At 33.4% G+C, this 14,215-nt stretch overlaps 1 protein-coding gene across 2 annotated transcripts; it reads right to left on the reverse strand.

The window, feature by feature from the left end:
- Positions 1 to 46: 46 nt before the first annotated feature.
- Positions 47 to 3,352, reverse strand: LOC106405065 (serine carboxypeptidase-like 31). Of its 2 annotated transcripts, none has more exons than XM_013845674.3 (9): positions 2,981 to 3,352; positions 2,479 to 2,586; positions 2,287 to 2,382; positions 2,076 to 2,168; positions 1,896 to 1,987; positions 1,416 to 1,712; positions 1,150 to 1,283; positions 959 to 1,054; positions 47 to 528 (listed from the first exon to the last, which is right to left on the reverse strand). In XM_013845674.3, the coding sequence occupies exons 1-9, from the start codon at positions 3,273 to 3,275 to the stop codon at positions 276 to 278; spliced, it is 1,464 nt and encodes a 487-aa protein (XP_013701128.1). In that variant the 5' UTR covers positions 3,276 to 3,352; the 3' UTR covers positions 47 to 275. The 2 variants fall into 2 exon arrangements, with proteins under 2 accessions (XP_013701128.1, XP_048622292.1); XM_048766335.1 differs by having other exon boundaries at positions 2,287 to 2,401; positions 2,981 to 3,123.
- Positions 3,353 to 14,215: the final 10,863 nt, after the last annotated feature.

Here is a 14,215-nt window from a genome sequence, read left to right on the forward strand (position 1 = left end):
TAATTCTGTTATAATTATTTATTTATTTCATTTGAACATAATAAAGTGTTGAAGGTCTTCCCTTTATCATTACAATCTTAATCTGGTTGTATCCCAAACAGTTATTTTTGTGATTACACAATCTTAAAGTGTTTTTTTTCTTTGATCATTATGATCATCACATAAAGTATACAATTTCTCTCTTTCCCTTATACCGTGTCTGACAAGTCAACGTAACAAAACCCAAGACCTTTCAAACTTTCTGAAAACTTAGACTCATTAGATTTAGTAAATCTTTAACGAGACGGTGGCGGAGGAATTCCTGTGAGAAAGGCCGAGAAAAAGGCGAGAGAGCTGCTTGGTTTGAAGGAAGGCACCGCATGTCCAGCTCCTCTGAACGTAGCAAACGTTAGACCTTCGTATTCCTGAAGCCACCCACTTACCTGTTTTTCATGGTACCATGGCCTCCAAGCTGTCTTGATGGGTAATTCTAGTGCGCTTAAGCTGTACCTAGTCGCCAGTACTGGAACTCTTCCGTCTGTGTCACCACTGAGCCATCACAGAATCAAACCAACGGTTTAGTGGAATACTCTTTATATGTGCATTGGATAATAACTAAACTTTCTTACATATATAACCAAGCAGCAAAGTAAAATTAAAAACTATGTATATATCGGTTACTTTTGCAACAAGCAACCGAAGTTAATACTCTAATTTTTTACTTTCACTGATCATATTACTTTTTCTCAAGTTTTAATTGTGTTGAAGTCAACTACATTTTGTTATAAAAAAATAGTTTTCAAGGTGAAATTAATCATGGGTGTACTTTGTTTCTTTGACCTTGAGATTCTAATTATAAACTGAAACTAATGATGTGACCTAACTAAAGAAATAATGGGTCATTTTTAAAAATAATGACGAATAGGACGATGACCACTAAATAACAATTATTTAATTAGTGCTCATGGAATCATTTTACCTGTAAACCCAAATTCTTAATCCCCCGGCGATGAGTTTCTCGTATATAGGCAAAACCGAGGGCTTTAAATAAGTCCAATTATGGAAGATCCCCATGCTGCAATCTCAGAATATTAGACAATATTTAGACAAGTTCCATCACATATTATTATTACAAAAACCAATATAACACATGAAGAATGTGCTGAGTACTTGCAAATCTTCCAGTTCTTAAGATTAACTCCATCACTCGCATGAAGAGACTTCTGAACATCTGCTCTATTGTAAAATGTTCTCGCGTAATCGTCCAAGCATGGGTCATATCCACCCAAGCGCCTTGGCGGAACCTAAGGCATGCAAACAATTTTTTGTTTGGTTAAAAAAAAACTTTTTGAAAGACACTTATAATATAGCCTTTTTATAATATTCTTAACGATCATAAAATAATTAGATGTATTATATATTATATATAAACTTACCCTCTTGGAGCTGATGTGAGAATTTGATTTGAATTGTGCTGAATCTAAGTAATAGGACCGTGCAGGATCTCCTATACAAACCGATGTATAGAGGCTGTAGATATCGATCTCGTCGTACTGTTTTTGAACTTCTGCTACGGCTTCAGAGCACTCGTCGTCGCTCCAAGTATTGTCGCTGCTGAAATTGCAAGTCCTGGTTATGATCCTATGCGTCTCATCCGATATAACCGCGTGGCTCCATGCGTAATCCACCCAACCTCTCCAATCCTCTGCATCTGATGTCTCAGGATTCCCTAGCTACACCGCAGAAAAAAAGAACGGATTAGATGTAGGTCTTAGAATATACTACTGTTATAACGTATAGGACGTAAACTAACATCACCATGCAAAACTTATCGTATTATACATTTTTGGTTTTAAACACTAGCAATCTTTTTAAGGGTCAAGAAACACTAGTATCATTAAGATATTTAAACGTACCAAAATACCCTTAAGGTTGATGTGAAGTGATGAACTACTGTTCTTCTTATTGTTATCGTATACGACCTCTGCTAGCTCCGGTACGTATTTTCCTACAAATATTACGTTCACCAAAAATATTAAAAGAAATTAGATTTAAAGATATTAGCACGAAAATTAAGATGATTTGTTTTAGTTAACCTGCGTAGCTTTCGCCTGCGATGTAGAACGTATTTCCTTTGTGTTCTGGAAACTTCTCGAACCAGTTGCAAAGAAAAGTGAATGCGTCTCTTGCTGATCGTAGAATAAAAGAAGAGAGAATGAAGCATATATTATATGTATTATTCTTATAAGGATAGAAACTATAGGTTATATACTTATATATAGTTATTATAATATTATTGGGACCTGCCTGTAAAGTCATCGTCAAGTTTTTGATAATCGCTAGTTGTGTTTGAATACGAAAAGCCAACACCGACGGGAGATTCTAAAAACAGCATGTTTGCCTCTGCATCAGCAAAATCAACCTTTTTCATTATTTTATTCATTTTCATTTACGTATAGATAAGAAAATTATACAAAAAAAAAAACAAAAGGTATTTACTTTTATTCCATGCGTATGGATTAAAAGTAAGTCCGTTTTCTTTGGTGTCGACGAGAAAAGGACCGATTTCTTGTGTTGCCCCATATCCCACAGAAGAACAACCTGGACCTATATACACAGTATACAACTGATCAAATTCTAAATATTGTGTTCTCTCGTGAGACAATAAAAAATAGAAGAAATTATAACACTAGGTTATTTAATCATAAGAGCTATGATTAAATGGCATAACAAAATCGTAGAAAGTGAATTAAGCATGCAAATAATGCTTACAAAGAAATCTAGTTCAATAACAATTTAAAATATTTATTTTTGACGTTGGAGTGGAAAAATGGCAGAATGGCCAAACATAAATCAATAAAACGGTAAATTATGTAATTCATAAAATTATGCCGAATCGTGTTATAAGTGTACTTTTCAAAGTTCATCAATTAAGATTGAAAATATGAGAATATATAACAGTTTTTGATACATGCATAAACAATTCAAAAGATTGGATTACCTCCATTAAGCCAGAGAACTAGAGGTTTCTCCTTGGGAAGGTCCATGGCCTCAAAGAACCAATAAAACATAGCTCTTCCGTTGGATTCGTCGACAGGGACGTAACCAGCATAATGTTTGAAACTCACATGAGGCTGTCCAGGCAAATTTGTCACGAGATCTTGCTCGTTGGCCAACAAGCTCCTTTGTTTCGGGCTATTAGACCTGTGTTGTCTAGTACATGTAACTACCGGGAGTAATATTAAAAGAGTGGTAAAACACAAAGAAATTAACATGTTCTTGGTGTGATAATCCATTTGAGAGGTATACTCGTTGTGAAGAAGATCAAGGAATTGTACTAAGATGACAGAAAGATCTCACACTTGGATGTCTATTTATAAGCTAGGATCGAGAGATTTTTTGTTTGCTTTTGAATTTATTTTTATATTAAAAGCTTAGTTAAGTGGATATGGAAGAATAGTCCCATGTGGCTATTGGTGGCTTTAATTTGTTCAGTTCGTCCAATAATTCCATCTTATAAACTAAGATTTAAAGAGACAAATTCGAGAGAATTCGTATACTTGACTTAAATAGAGTGGATGAAGCACTTTCTCTTTGATGGGTTTGAATCACGTCATGACCAAAAATAATATAAATTTAATCAATCCATAATATATTATCTAATCCCATTTTACCTAAGAAATTAAGAGGATTAACCGACCCCAAAAAAGCATAACTGCGCAACTACTAGTGATGAAATATATACATGAGGAAGTTGGAATGCTACCCTTAGCAAGATGAAACACTAAAACCAGCATCAAACTTGAACACGTACGATTCAAAACTCACAACTATTGCTAACGTCATAGACTCCTAGGTTACATACGATGCGGATATTCCACAAAAAAAAGAGAAGATGATTTATTTCATTAAAAAGGAGACATGTCACGTTGCAACATCTTTGAGCAAGAATTGACTGTTGGGAAAGGGAAATGGAGGTATATATTCCAAATTGATGGTGCCCTTTAATTTTATATTATTTTTCAAAAATGTTTTTCTATACATAAAAGGTCATATAAATCCATAAGAACCTCATCATTAGCAACGTAGAAAACGTAGTTTTGTGGCGAACCTTATGCGCCGTTGGGATTCTTGAATTTAATTTGATGTACTTATAGTTTTAGGATATCTAATTAATAAAATGATGAAGATCTAATGCATATAGATAATAGATCAAATATTCCTTTTTGTCACCATTGAATAGTCGCACTAGAAAAATTGAACCACGAGCTCTCTAAGAACTTTAGCACACAACCACTATCCCACTGGGGATTTAATTACGTTGGTCAAAACTATAATGCATATCAATAGATCCATACACATGGCTGTTATGCATACATTTTACTCTTATATAGTTTCAAATTGGCAGCTTTTCGTTCCAGCAATAGTGTAGCTACATGACTTCTCAATATAGAAGTTCATATAGAGAAAGAAACAAAAAGTGTTTTGTTGAATGGTTATGACATGGACTTCAACTTTCGTTGATGAGGAATGAGAGGGAAATCATGTCTGGATTATATACCTTACGTTTCATATTTGATATACATTTTTCAATTAATTATTTTTTGTCTTTTTGTTGGGAAGGTAATGTGTATATGTATATAAAAGTGTCAATAGGAGAATATAGTGAAAGAATTGCATGCTCAAGTACTTTACTTATCTTTGTATATATATCAGCACGTACGTCAAGAAGCAGTTCATGGATTAGCTTCCGTTGTCACTAATTGTTTATAAGCTGGCTCTCTAACCTCTGTAAAAGTGGTATCTCATTGGTCATTGCTGGTTATAGGTTCATATAACGATTTCACTTTGATATGGAATGTTTCGATTAAAAAATGGCTGAAATCTTCTTCCTTTTTTGTCAACAATATATATACATTAATTAAAAATCCATCTTACTTGGATCCCTTGCATTGGTGAATGGCCACTAGCTTGGAACTTACTTATACTACTACAATACGAGCTAATGATTTATCTAATCACCTTCAAATAGTTGTATTGCTATTTATTTTATTTTTTACGTAATTAACACAAGTTAAAGATTAAAAATGATAATTTGTGTTCAACATATATGGGGACCGCTTAATTAAACTGTCAGACCAGACTCCATGAGTCCATATTGGCCAATGTATGTCCACTTATATGATTCTCAGAACTATAATATCTGGATATATACCCACTTAACTATGAATAATATTAAAGACCGAATACGTGTAATTGTAATAACCTTATTGGCCAATAGATTTTGGGGAACTGTTTCTAGACAATTTGTGAATAGGTCAATGATCTTTAGTGATCTAGGACAAAGACATCCCATAATGACGCACACGTTGAGATCCTATTGGTGGATTATTTGATAAAGGAAAATCAAGAAACAAATATTAGGAATTCCACAGCGGCATAGCCATGGCCTCTACAAGTTGATGGCGTATAAGACTACTATATTGTCTCATCGTTAAGAAAGCTAAGAAAAAGTTTTGGTTTTGTAAATCATTAGACTTCGCCTAAGTAATTAAGATTGATTGATTCTTATGATGGTGAATTCGTGAAGAAGTTGTAAAGACCGAGGAAATTCCGAGGAAATATGGGTTTTAAACCGAAAACAACGTTTTGCGGTTTGAATAACACTTATATAACCCTTATTAAGTGTCTTACGTTCATTATGAAGTCAAAAATTTGTTCCTTACCGTATAATTAACACTTTTCCGATTGTATGAACGAAATCCCACAACATAAGAGAAACACTTACACCTTTTAATGAACGGTAAAGAGAATACTTTCAATTAGTTTTGAAATTTGTTATTTCATGGTTTATGCTCATCTATACAAAGAATCCTCAATGGTATGCATTACAATTGTATAAGAAATGAAATACGGCAAAAAAATTAATGTTTTGAAACCCCAAACACTAGTTCCTCGGTATTTCCTCGGAATATTCCGAGGAAATTCCGACGGATATTTTACTCTCCGTCGGAATTTCCTCGGAATATTTTCATTTTACTGGGCAAATATTTCGCGAAAATTGAAATTAGAATTCCGACGGAATTCCGACGGATAATGTCCGTCGGACCCTAGGTTTTATAACCACGAGCCCCTTCTTCTTTCCCATTTCTCTCTTCTTCCTCTGCGCGACTCCTCTCTTCTCTCCGGCGATTTCTCCCTGAAATCCGACGATATCTCCGGCGATCTCCCCCTTCTCTTACACAAATCATGTAAGGACCCTATCCCACTCTCTTAGGTTCTATTTGTTAGGTTTTTGTGTAGTTTTGATAGATTTTTGTTAGGGTGATTGGTTAGGATTGTGATTTGGTTGTATAATAGGTTTAGAATTGTGATTTGGTTGAATAATTTGTTTTGTTGAATCGATTTAGAATTTTTTTATAATTTTTTTTTTTGTATTTATAAAATCGATTTTTGTATATAAAATCGATTTTTGTATTTTACAAAACGATTTTTCTATATAAATTTGATTTTTTGGATTTTACAAAATCTTTTTTGTATATAAATTCGATTTTTTGGATTTTACAAAACATTTTTAATATCTATAAAACTTTTTTTGTGATTAAAAACTATTATTTGGGATTTAAAAATATTTTTAATATATATATCAATATTATTAAAACTATTTTTTGTAATTATTAAACTATTTTTTATTTATTAAAACTATTTTTTGTTTATTAGAACTATTTTTATATATTTATTAAATATTTTTAATATCTATAAATCTTTTTTTGTGATTAAATTATTTGGGATTTTTTTTTAAAAAAAAATTAATTTATATATTTCTGTATTTATTAAATATATTTTTTTAATTTACAGGTCTCATGATGATCAGACCCGGCCTCGACAGCGTCGTGGTCGTGGTGGTACGGGGAGCCAGTCTCGGGATTCCAGCCATTTTCAGGGTTCCCCTTCACCCCACAGCTCCAACCATACATCTCCCTCTGCTGCACCCGCTCCTGCTCCTCTCGCTCCCGCTGCTGCATCTGCTCCTGCTCCCCCGGGTCCTCCGGGAGTGATGAGTGTTGCGGAGTTGGTTCAACAGCCCGGTCGTGACCATCTTCCGTATCTCACTCCGTATCCACATGGACGGGGTCAAACATGGTAATTAAACATTTTTTTTTCTTTAAATTTGGATTCATTATTAACCGTTTGTTCTTTTTATTAGGTTCAACCGATCCGGGAACGGGATCAGCGCATGGATCAACCGTATGATGTACTCGGCCCTCGACAGGGGACATCCGACTTTCACTCACTTCCCTACCGACAAGCAGGTTTTGTGGTTTCGTCAGTTTGCGGTAAGTATTCTAATTTTTTACTTATATTTTTAATCTTTAATATAAATTTTCTACTAATTGTGTTTTTTTTTCAGCAAGAGTTCAACTGGAATTCCGATGAGACGCTCTTTATCTATCACCACTTCGTCCATAAAGTTATGGACAACTATGGGAAGCAGATCCACGAGTGGAAGAAGAAGTGGGAAATCAATAAGGTTCGATTTAATTTATTAAACAATTTTTTAATTTATTAAACTATTTTTTATTTTATTAAACTATTTTCTTTTTTTTTATTAAAAGGTCCCAAAGTCGATGAACGACACGGTCTGGAAGGAGTTGTGTGCGCATTGGGATAAGGAAGAGACGAAAGAAACTTCTTCCACCAACTCTACCAACCGCAGGAGCGACCGTAAAGGGAAGGGTATCTACAAGCATAACTTGGGTGCTCAATCTATTGCCACTCTGGGAGATCGCATGGTAAGTTCAACCGCTTTTTCTTCAATTATTTGAGTTTCAGAATTTTAATTTATTGTGCATTTCTTCTAATTTCTAATGTTTCTTTAATTTATGTTTTTTTTCAAGGCGGAAGAAAATGATGGCAAGCCGGTTGATGATCTCGCCCTAATGAGGAGGGCGTATACCAACAAGAAGACCGGCCAGATTGATGACGGTCTTGTGAGAGACGTGGTCGACCTGGTCCAAACTCAGGTGGTAGACGAAGTGTCTCAGCTTCAAACCGAGGATGACGCTTCGACGGCTTCGACCAACTTGTCCCGGTTTCGAATCAACGAAATCGTTGAATCCGTAAGTTCTTTTTTTTTTAAAGTTCAATTCATTTATTTCTTGGTTTAAATTTGTAAATTTGGCTATTTTCTATTCAGTCGGTTCCAAAGAAGAAGGGACGTTTGGTCGGTTTGGGTCGTCGCACCCGGTCGGTTCCTCCTTCTTCTGCACCACCGCCCTTTGTTGATCCAGAAGTACTTACGGCTCAGTTGAAGGACAAGGATGATCGCATATCTTTGTTGGAGACCCAGATGGCGGCTCAACAGGCGGTCTATGAGGCACAGAGGAGGCTGAACCAGCAAATGATGGAGATGATGCAGAGGATGTACCCGAACGAGGTGTTCCCGGACGTGCCAGACCCGTAGTTTTCTTTTTCCAAATACTCGGAATGTTTTATTTTTATTTGTGAAACTTTGAATATTAATTAATATGATTTCAATTTTAATTTTAATTTTATATTTTCGAATTTAAATTTCAAAAATTTTATTTTTAAAAAAAAATTAATATTTTTTACATTCCGAGGAAATTAATTATATTTTTTACTCGATCGATCGATGCGTTTTTGGACATAAATCCATCGATCGATCTGTTTATAAAAAAACGTTCGGAATATACCGAGAGACACCTCTCCTCGGAATATACCGAGGGACCTGTTCCTCGGAATATACCGAGGGACATGTTCCTCGGAATATTCCGAGGAAGATTTCCCTCGGTATATTCCGATCGATCGATGGATAAATGTCCAAAAACGCATCGATCGATGAATTTCCGAGGAAATATCCCGACGAAGTTCTCCCTCGGTATATTCCGAGGAGATTTCCGACAAACTAGTGATCCTCGGAATTTCCTCGGAAATTTGTTTCCTCAGAATTCCGTCGGAAAATTCCGAGGGATTTCCGAGGAAAGAAGAAATTCCGAGGAATTATTTCCGAGGACTTGTTTCGTCGGTATGTCGTCGGAATAACGTTATTCCGACGAAATTCCGACGATTTTTTCCCTGAGTATCCTTGCTGTTTTCTTGTAGTGTAAGATTGATTGATTCTTATGATGGTGAATTCGTGAAGAAGTTGTAAAGAGTACTGCAGACACTTTTGTTAGGTGGGAAGTTCATATCTTTGAATTTTAGAACAAGTAACTCATATGAACTTATAAATTACATTAGACATATATCTCAAATTTGTTAAGAAATTTACACAAAATTATAAATACCATAGGTGCATGTACGTGTACCCTATGTCTTTTTAGTGGCTAGATAAGTATACCGATTATATATAGATAAATAACTAGATAGATAGCCAAAAGTTTATCCATAGATTCCTTTTATGGAAGATAAAAAATGGTTTATCCATTGACTACGAGAACATTAGCAGATAAATGAGGTTAAATGGTAATTGATATCGTATGTAATGCGCACTTAAAGAGATAAAGAAGATGAAGTGTTTGATCGTCACTATTAAAGATAGAAGGTCTAGGTTCTACCTTTTCTAATGAGTACTTGAAGGATTATAAGAGCATATGGAATCTAAACACAGTGTTGCTAGTCTACTAGAGACATGCCCTATGCGATCCACAACCATTGGACCTACAGAAACTTAGGTTTTATGCTACATTCCTTGGCCATTTCTATGACATAAACCATTCGTCGATATATTTATTCGTATTCTATTACTCATCACATCAATACTGTTATGCTTACCAGGTGTCAATTAGAATCGAATGCAAGAAAAAGTTCAGCGGCAATACTGATTTTTGGGACGATAAATATTGTTCATATTTTGGAATTATTTATAGTTATAGTATTAGTTTAAACGCGGCAAATATGTATATACTGATGTTTAATAAAGTAAGCGTCTGCAGTTTACACATTATTATGATTGATTTCAAATACTACAACCACAATCACTTATAAGTTATAACAATGTTTAAACCGGGCCTCGGCTGAGGTGTCTGCCATCACGATTTCGAGCCCCGGTCATCGGAATGACTTAGGCCCCTTGGAGGATACAGACGCAAGCTGGTTCCGGGCTCAGGGGGATTAAGGCCGAAGGCCTGAACCCATCCTGGTTAATAAAAAAAAAAAAAAAAATGTTTACGGATAATTGCAGGATATAAAATAAAACATTTTCAATTTTCGGGCTGAGTTTGAGACAAACCTAACCTACTTCACTTGAAACCCGACTAGCTTAAGATAGGTACCAGAAATTTTGTATGAGACCAAAATACATAATGACTCGTTGGACTTGAGTCTGACTGACACGACTGGATACATCTGTAACGGAAGGTTAAGAGCATATTAGTGAGGCTTGTAGCACAAAAATTCAAAATATAATAAAATACATATTATTAATAAAATAGTGATATAAATTTTTTTTTTTTGAAATATCCATAATTAAATATATATTTATGTATACATATATATAGGCCGAGGACGGATCAGGTATCCGGACAATTTTAAAGTATCCGGATCCAGATCCTTATCCGGCGGATCCATAATTTTACTATCTTTATCCGGATCCGGGGTTCTCGGATATCTGGGTGTCGGATATCCTTCTAAAAATTGTAATATCTGGCGGATATCCGGATCCGAATTTGGATTCTTAAAATAAATAAAAAATAATATTAATATATATAAAATATGAACAATAATTTAAAAATAAAAATATATATAATGTTTTTAATTATTTCTATGTATAATATTACAAAATTTACATAAAATTTATATATACTATTATAAAGATGAAAATATATTAAATAAAATTAATTTTTATATATAGATATTACTATTTTTGAAATATTTATTAATAAAACTTACGGATCCAGATATCCTGACTAAAAAATTAAGATATCCGGATCCGGATCCGGCTTTGACGGATCCAACATTTTACTATCCGGATCCGGATTCGGTCCCTCCGAATATCCGGATTTTCGGATCAGATCCGGATTTTCGGATCGGATCCGGATCGAATCTCAGATTGAATCCGAATCTTGGATAAAAGTTTCAGGCCTACATATATACATTTAAGAGACTTGGGTTGAGAAACTCCCTACTAAAAATACTCTAATACAATCTTGTGGAAGGCGATCTGAGATATTAGAAAATAAATACCTTTTTATATGTACGAAGTTATAGCACCTTCAGTAAAGTATTTAGGGAGTTCTTCGCTTTTAAAATTAAAAAAAAAAACAAATTAGAAAAATAGGAAAGAGAGTGTACTGAGATTCTAAAATTAGAGTTTATAAGAAACTCATCACGCCATCTCAAACAAGACACCAAAACACTAAATTTGGTGTAATTTTATCTTCAGCAAAACATCAAATTTGACATCATTCCACCAAATTTGGTGTAACACTATTTTTTACACCAAATCTTAATATACATATTTTATTCTGTTTCATTTAATAATATAGTTCCATTGCTATCAAATTTGTAATTAAACATAAATATATTATGTTATTTGTACTTTTAATTTATTTTCACATAATTGAAATTTTTTTAAAACTATTTTTATTTTCATTTTCAAAATAAATCACTAAACAACTATTATTATTTTTCACTTACAAATAATATATTATAAAGAATAATCTGAATGTGATAAAATAATTATTTATCAATTACAAATAATATAAATTGAAAACTTTAAGAATTGAAAACATCAAATAATATATAATATTACATTTGTCGTAAAATTTGGTGTCATTGTTGGAGATGACAAAAAGATTATGACACCAAAACACCAAATTTATTGTAATTTCAACATCAAATTTGGTGTCATTGTTGGGGATGCCGAGGACATTTAATGTCATGTGTGCACTTATTGTCTATTTATTGATCATTTTAATTTTTTTAGAAAATTCAATTGAATTATATAGATAAATTGTATTAAAATAGTAATATTAATTTGTTTAGATACTTGTTTTTAGATACTAACCAATAATGTTGCTCATAAAACTTTGATTAGTGAAATTTTAATGGTTTCACTCTTGGACCTAGGCCTGGGACGGATCGGGTATCCGGACAATTTTAAGATATCTGGATCTTTATCCGGCAGATCCTTAATTTTACTATCCTTATCCGGATTCGGGGTTCGCGGATATCCGGGTGTCGGATATCTTTCTAAAAATTATAATATCTGGCGGATATCTGGATCAGGATTTGGATCCTTAAAATAAATAAAAAATAATATTAATAATATAAAATATTAACAATAATTTAAAAATAAAAATATATATAATGCTTTTACTTATTTCTATTTATAATATTACAAAATTTACATAAAATTTATATATACTATTATTAAAATGAAAATATATTAAATAAAATTAGTTTTTATATATAGATATTACTACTTTTGAAATAGTTATTAATAAATTTTACGGATCCGGATATCCGGACTAAAAAATCAAGATATCCGGATCCGTATTCGGCTTTGACGGATCCAACATTTTATTATCCGGATCCGGATTCGGCCTCTCCGGATATCCGGATTTTCGGATCGGATCTGGATCGGATCACGGATCGAATCCGGATCTCGGATAAAAATGACAGGCCTGCTTGGACCGGTTTTGAAAGAAACTCGTGTTGTTTTAAAAGTTTTATAATATGTGTCTCCATGCAGGTAATCAGAGATATTAATATAATACTAACATTCTTTTAGAGATAACTTTGCACGATGATAACACCATTGGATGGGACATGGTGATTAGTGAAATTCTAACTTCGTTAGAATGGTCAAAGTATTGCTAAAATCTCGCTTTTTACCGGTGATTCTTATCCATCCAAATATTGAAAATGCGCATACCAAAAGTTCATTTGAAGGATTTTTTGACTATATCCACTCTTCCACAAACAAACAAGAGATATATAGGTCATGGAATCTTCTACTAATCACTTTTTTTTCATTTAGAATATAAAATCTGTGCAAATAGTTTTACTTTTGTAACACTGTGCAGATAGTTAATACGAAAATATCTTAAAATGAAAAAAAAAGCTATTTATTTAGAAAAATAGAAATGAGATATTTAGCCTAAACTCCATGGATCATAATATTATTCGTATTAAAACGCAATAAAAAAAATAGATTATATTTTGGTACGATGCAAGATCAGAAAGTTTAATATCTTTGCATGATCAAAAGTAGCCCTGAGACTTTTATCCGAGATCCGGATTCGATCCGAGATTCGGATTCGATCCGAGATTCGATCCAGATTCGATCCGAAAATCCGGATATCCGAAAGGACTGAATCCAGATCCGGATAGTAAAATGTTGGATCCGTCAAAGCCGGATCCGGATCCGGATATCTTAATTTTTAAGTCCGGATATCCGGATCCGTAAGTTTTATTAATAAATATTTCAAAAATAGTAATATCTATGTATAAAAATTAATTTAATTTAATATATTTTTATTTTTAGAATAGTATATATAAATTTTATGTAAATTTTGTAATACTATACATAGAAATAATTAAAGACATTATATACATATTTTTAAAATTATTGTTAATATTTTATATATATATTAATATTGTTTTTTATTTATTTTAAGGATCCAAATCTGGATCCGGGTATCCGCCGGATATTTCAATTTTTAGAAGGATATCCGAGAACCCCGGATCCGGATAAGGATAGTAAAATTATGGATCCGTCGGATAAGGATCCGGATCCAGATATCTTAAAATTGTCTGGATATTCGATCCGTCCGAGGCCTAATCAAAAGGATTTACCTCATCTACCTCGGTTGAGTGGAAAATACACACACTAAGCGAAATTACGAAGAGATAAACTCTTCTGATATATTAAAGATTCAAATTATTTTATACAAAACTTCATTATTACAGTTTTTTTCTCTGAAATGTACATCACAAGTCTCTTGTGAATAAGTCTTGAAGGTTTTTCACGTGGCAAAACACGATTGAGATACTGTAATCGTCATGATTCAGATAAATTACCAAAAGAAGTATATAGTTTTTGTATACTTCTGTCATCGTGATTTGTCAAATATCCCAAATTACATAGACTAATAAACAAATCAGGATACTCACTTGGGCCTGACTCGTTAACCCTACTTTTAAGCCCAAAGTTAAACCCGAAGGCCCAAACAAAAAGCAATAGTAAACGCGTTAACGTTCTCAAAAGTCA

Source organism: Brassica napus, chromosome C8 (genome assembly GCF_020379485.1).
Source record: "Brassica napus cultivar Da-Ae chromosome C8, Da-Ae, whole genome shotgun sequence".
Lineage (NCBI taxonomy): Eukaryota > Viridiplantae > Streptophyta > Magnoliopsida > Brassicales > Brassicaceae > Brassica > Brassica napus.

Bases quoted from the DNA above. Each gene is read 5' to 3' on its own strand.
- LOC106405065 (XM_013845674.3), bottom strand. From the start codon at position 3,275: ATGGATTATCACACCAAGAACATGTTAATTTCTTTGTGTTTTACCACT. The intron at 1,284-1,415 runs GTAAGTTTATAT...TGCATGCCTTAG, and splicing joins CTCACATCAGCTCCAAGAGG to GTTCCGCCAAGGCGCTTGGG. The intron at 529-958 runs GTAAAATGATTC...GTGATGGCTCAG, and splicing joins TTAAGAATTTGGGTTTACAG to TGGTGACACAGACGGAAGAG.